This window comes from Halyomorpha halys, unplaced genomic scaffold (assembly GCF_000696795.3).
Source record: "Halyomorpha halys isolate HHAL.00 unplaced genomic scaffold, Hhal_1.1 Scaffold1632.1, whole genome shotgun sequence".
Taxonomy (NCBI): domain Eukaryota; kingdom Metazoa; phylum Arthropoda; class Insecta; order Hemiptera; family Pentatomidae; genus Halyomorpha; species Halyomorpha halys.
Window position 1 is genome coordinate 98,118 of NW_027111599.1, and position 1,790 is coordinate 99,907.

At 36.9% G+C, this 1,790-nt stretch overlaps 1 protein-coding gene across 1 annotated transcript in view; it reads right to left on the reverse strand.

The window, feature by feature from the left end:
• Positions 1-1,262: 1,262 nt before the first annotated feature.
• Positions 1,263-1,790, reverse strand: part of LOC106690265 (uncharacterized) — an 8,574-nt gene continuing 8,046 nt past the window's right edge. Inside the window, exon 3 of the mRNA XM_014435627.2 lies at positions 1,263-1,676. Within this exon, the coding sequence (XP_014291113.1) occupies positions 1,295-1,676 (382 nt within the window). The 3' untranslated portion in view covers positions 1,263-1,294. The remainder of the gene's footprint in view (positions 1,677-1,790) is intronic.

Below are 1,790 nucleotides of genomic sequence, written 5' to 3' on the forward strand. Positions count from 1 at the left end.
CGCACCCCCAACCATCTTCTCCTCATTTATCATCCACGGTCAACTATCTCTCATAATTAAAAAATTATTAGTTTAATCTGGAATCAATACACGAGTAATTTAATTACATCCTCAATTACATGTTTCAGTTGCACTATAATAACACTAAGATAACCGTTAAATGGTCCAAAATTGAAACATTAGTGGTTTTGAAAAACAATTAAAATGAAGTAACTGTAAAACACAATTACAATTGCAAATCCCATCAAATTACCTTTACCCTACGTCATAAACCTACTGACTGCCCTACATTATACTTCAATAATATTGCCCTTACCCTTATTGAACAGATCTGCATCTGGACACACGACTAACCTGGAATCTTCACACAATATTGAAAAGACAGGAAACTGCACGTCGGTTTCGATTATTACACCACTTACTAGACAAACGGTCCAAACTTCCAATTCATTACGAAAGACTAATCTACATGACAATTATAAGGCCTATTTGGTCATAAGGCGTTGAGCTTTGGGGCTCCACTAATTTCGAATTCCTCTCGTATCCAATCCTTACAATCCAAAATCCTTCGTAAAATGCTCCCTATTTTGTCACAAATAAAATCATCCCCAAAGACCTTATTGTTCCATTTGTAACCGATCTAGCTCGAACCAGATATCCATCCTTCGATTACAAACTCCCTAACCACTCAAACCCATTAGTTTCTAATCTTGCTTCCTCTTAGAAGAAGATGGCCTCCAGACCTTATATTGTAAAAATGTTTTTAGAGTGCTCCCAATGGGTAGTTTCTCTACATCCTTGTACCATACAATTATGATTTCCTCAAATTGACTTGATGTATTTATGTCCAGTTGTAAATATCAATAAATAAATTTTAAAAAATATATATTTATTTTCAGCATTTCGAAAAGAACAGTCCAAAAGAATTCCGCCAAGATCGCTATATCCCCGATGCTTACACCTAGGTCTTCTAAGAAGCTCCTTTTGCTATCTGGTATTATCCAAAACCGTGAGAGGTGAACTCTCTTTCTCCAAAGGTGTTCCGGAATTTTTCTTTAAGGAAAAGGATGCATTTTTCACACATTTCCATCTTATCCCTTTCCATTCCACTCCTCCCACATCTGATCGAGGTCATAACAGTTGCAAATCAACAGTTTTGCAGTGTTTCATCACTCCCGATATTCCTCATCATTAAACTTATTCTAATTATAGTTCATTATTTATGTGATCAAAATTAACTATTAACAAGAAAACAACAAAAATGAGTTGAAACTTATATTTTTAAATTGCTTTGTCACTTCTTTTTCCCCTTTCCTTTTTTCCCTTTTCCTTTCTTCCCTTTTCCTTTCTTCCCTTTACCTTTTTTCCCCTTTCCTTTCTTTCCCTTCTTCCCTTTTTTACCTTTCTTGCCTTTTTTGTCTTTCTTCTTCTCTTTCTTTGGCGGTGGTGGTGGAGGGATCGGTTCTGGAGGCGGTGGGGTATAGAAAGGATTTACCGATCCGTCATCAATGTACCTTTCACTGTTGCGCTGGATCTCCCTGCTGAAGAACAGGTAAAGGTCGTCCTCCGAAAGGCACTCTTCACCTTCTAGCCTCATCGTGCTCCCCCAACGCATCAATGTCGGTAGCATCCTGAGCTTCGTCGCCGGATTGTAATATGCATAGCAATCCTGGAATCTGAAAATTCCTGAATATTATTAAATAATTCTATCAGTGGGTAGATCTTCCACATGTTTGTATTATGTCACTATGCCACCTACAGCAAATTTACTTTATATATATATATATATA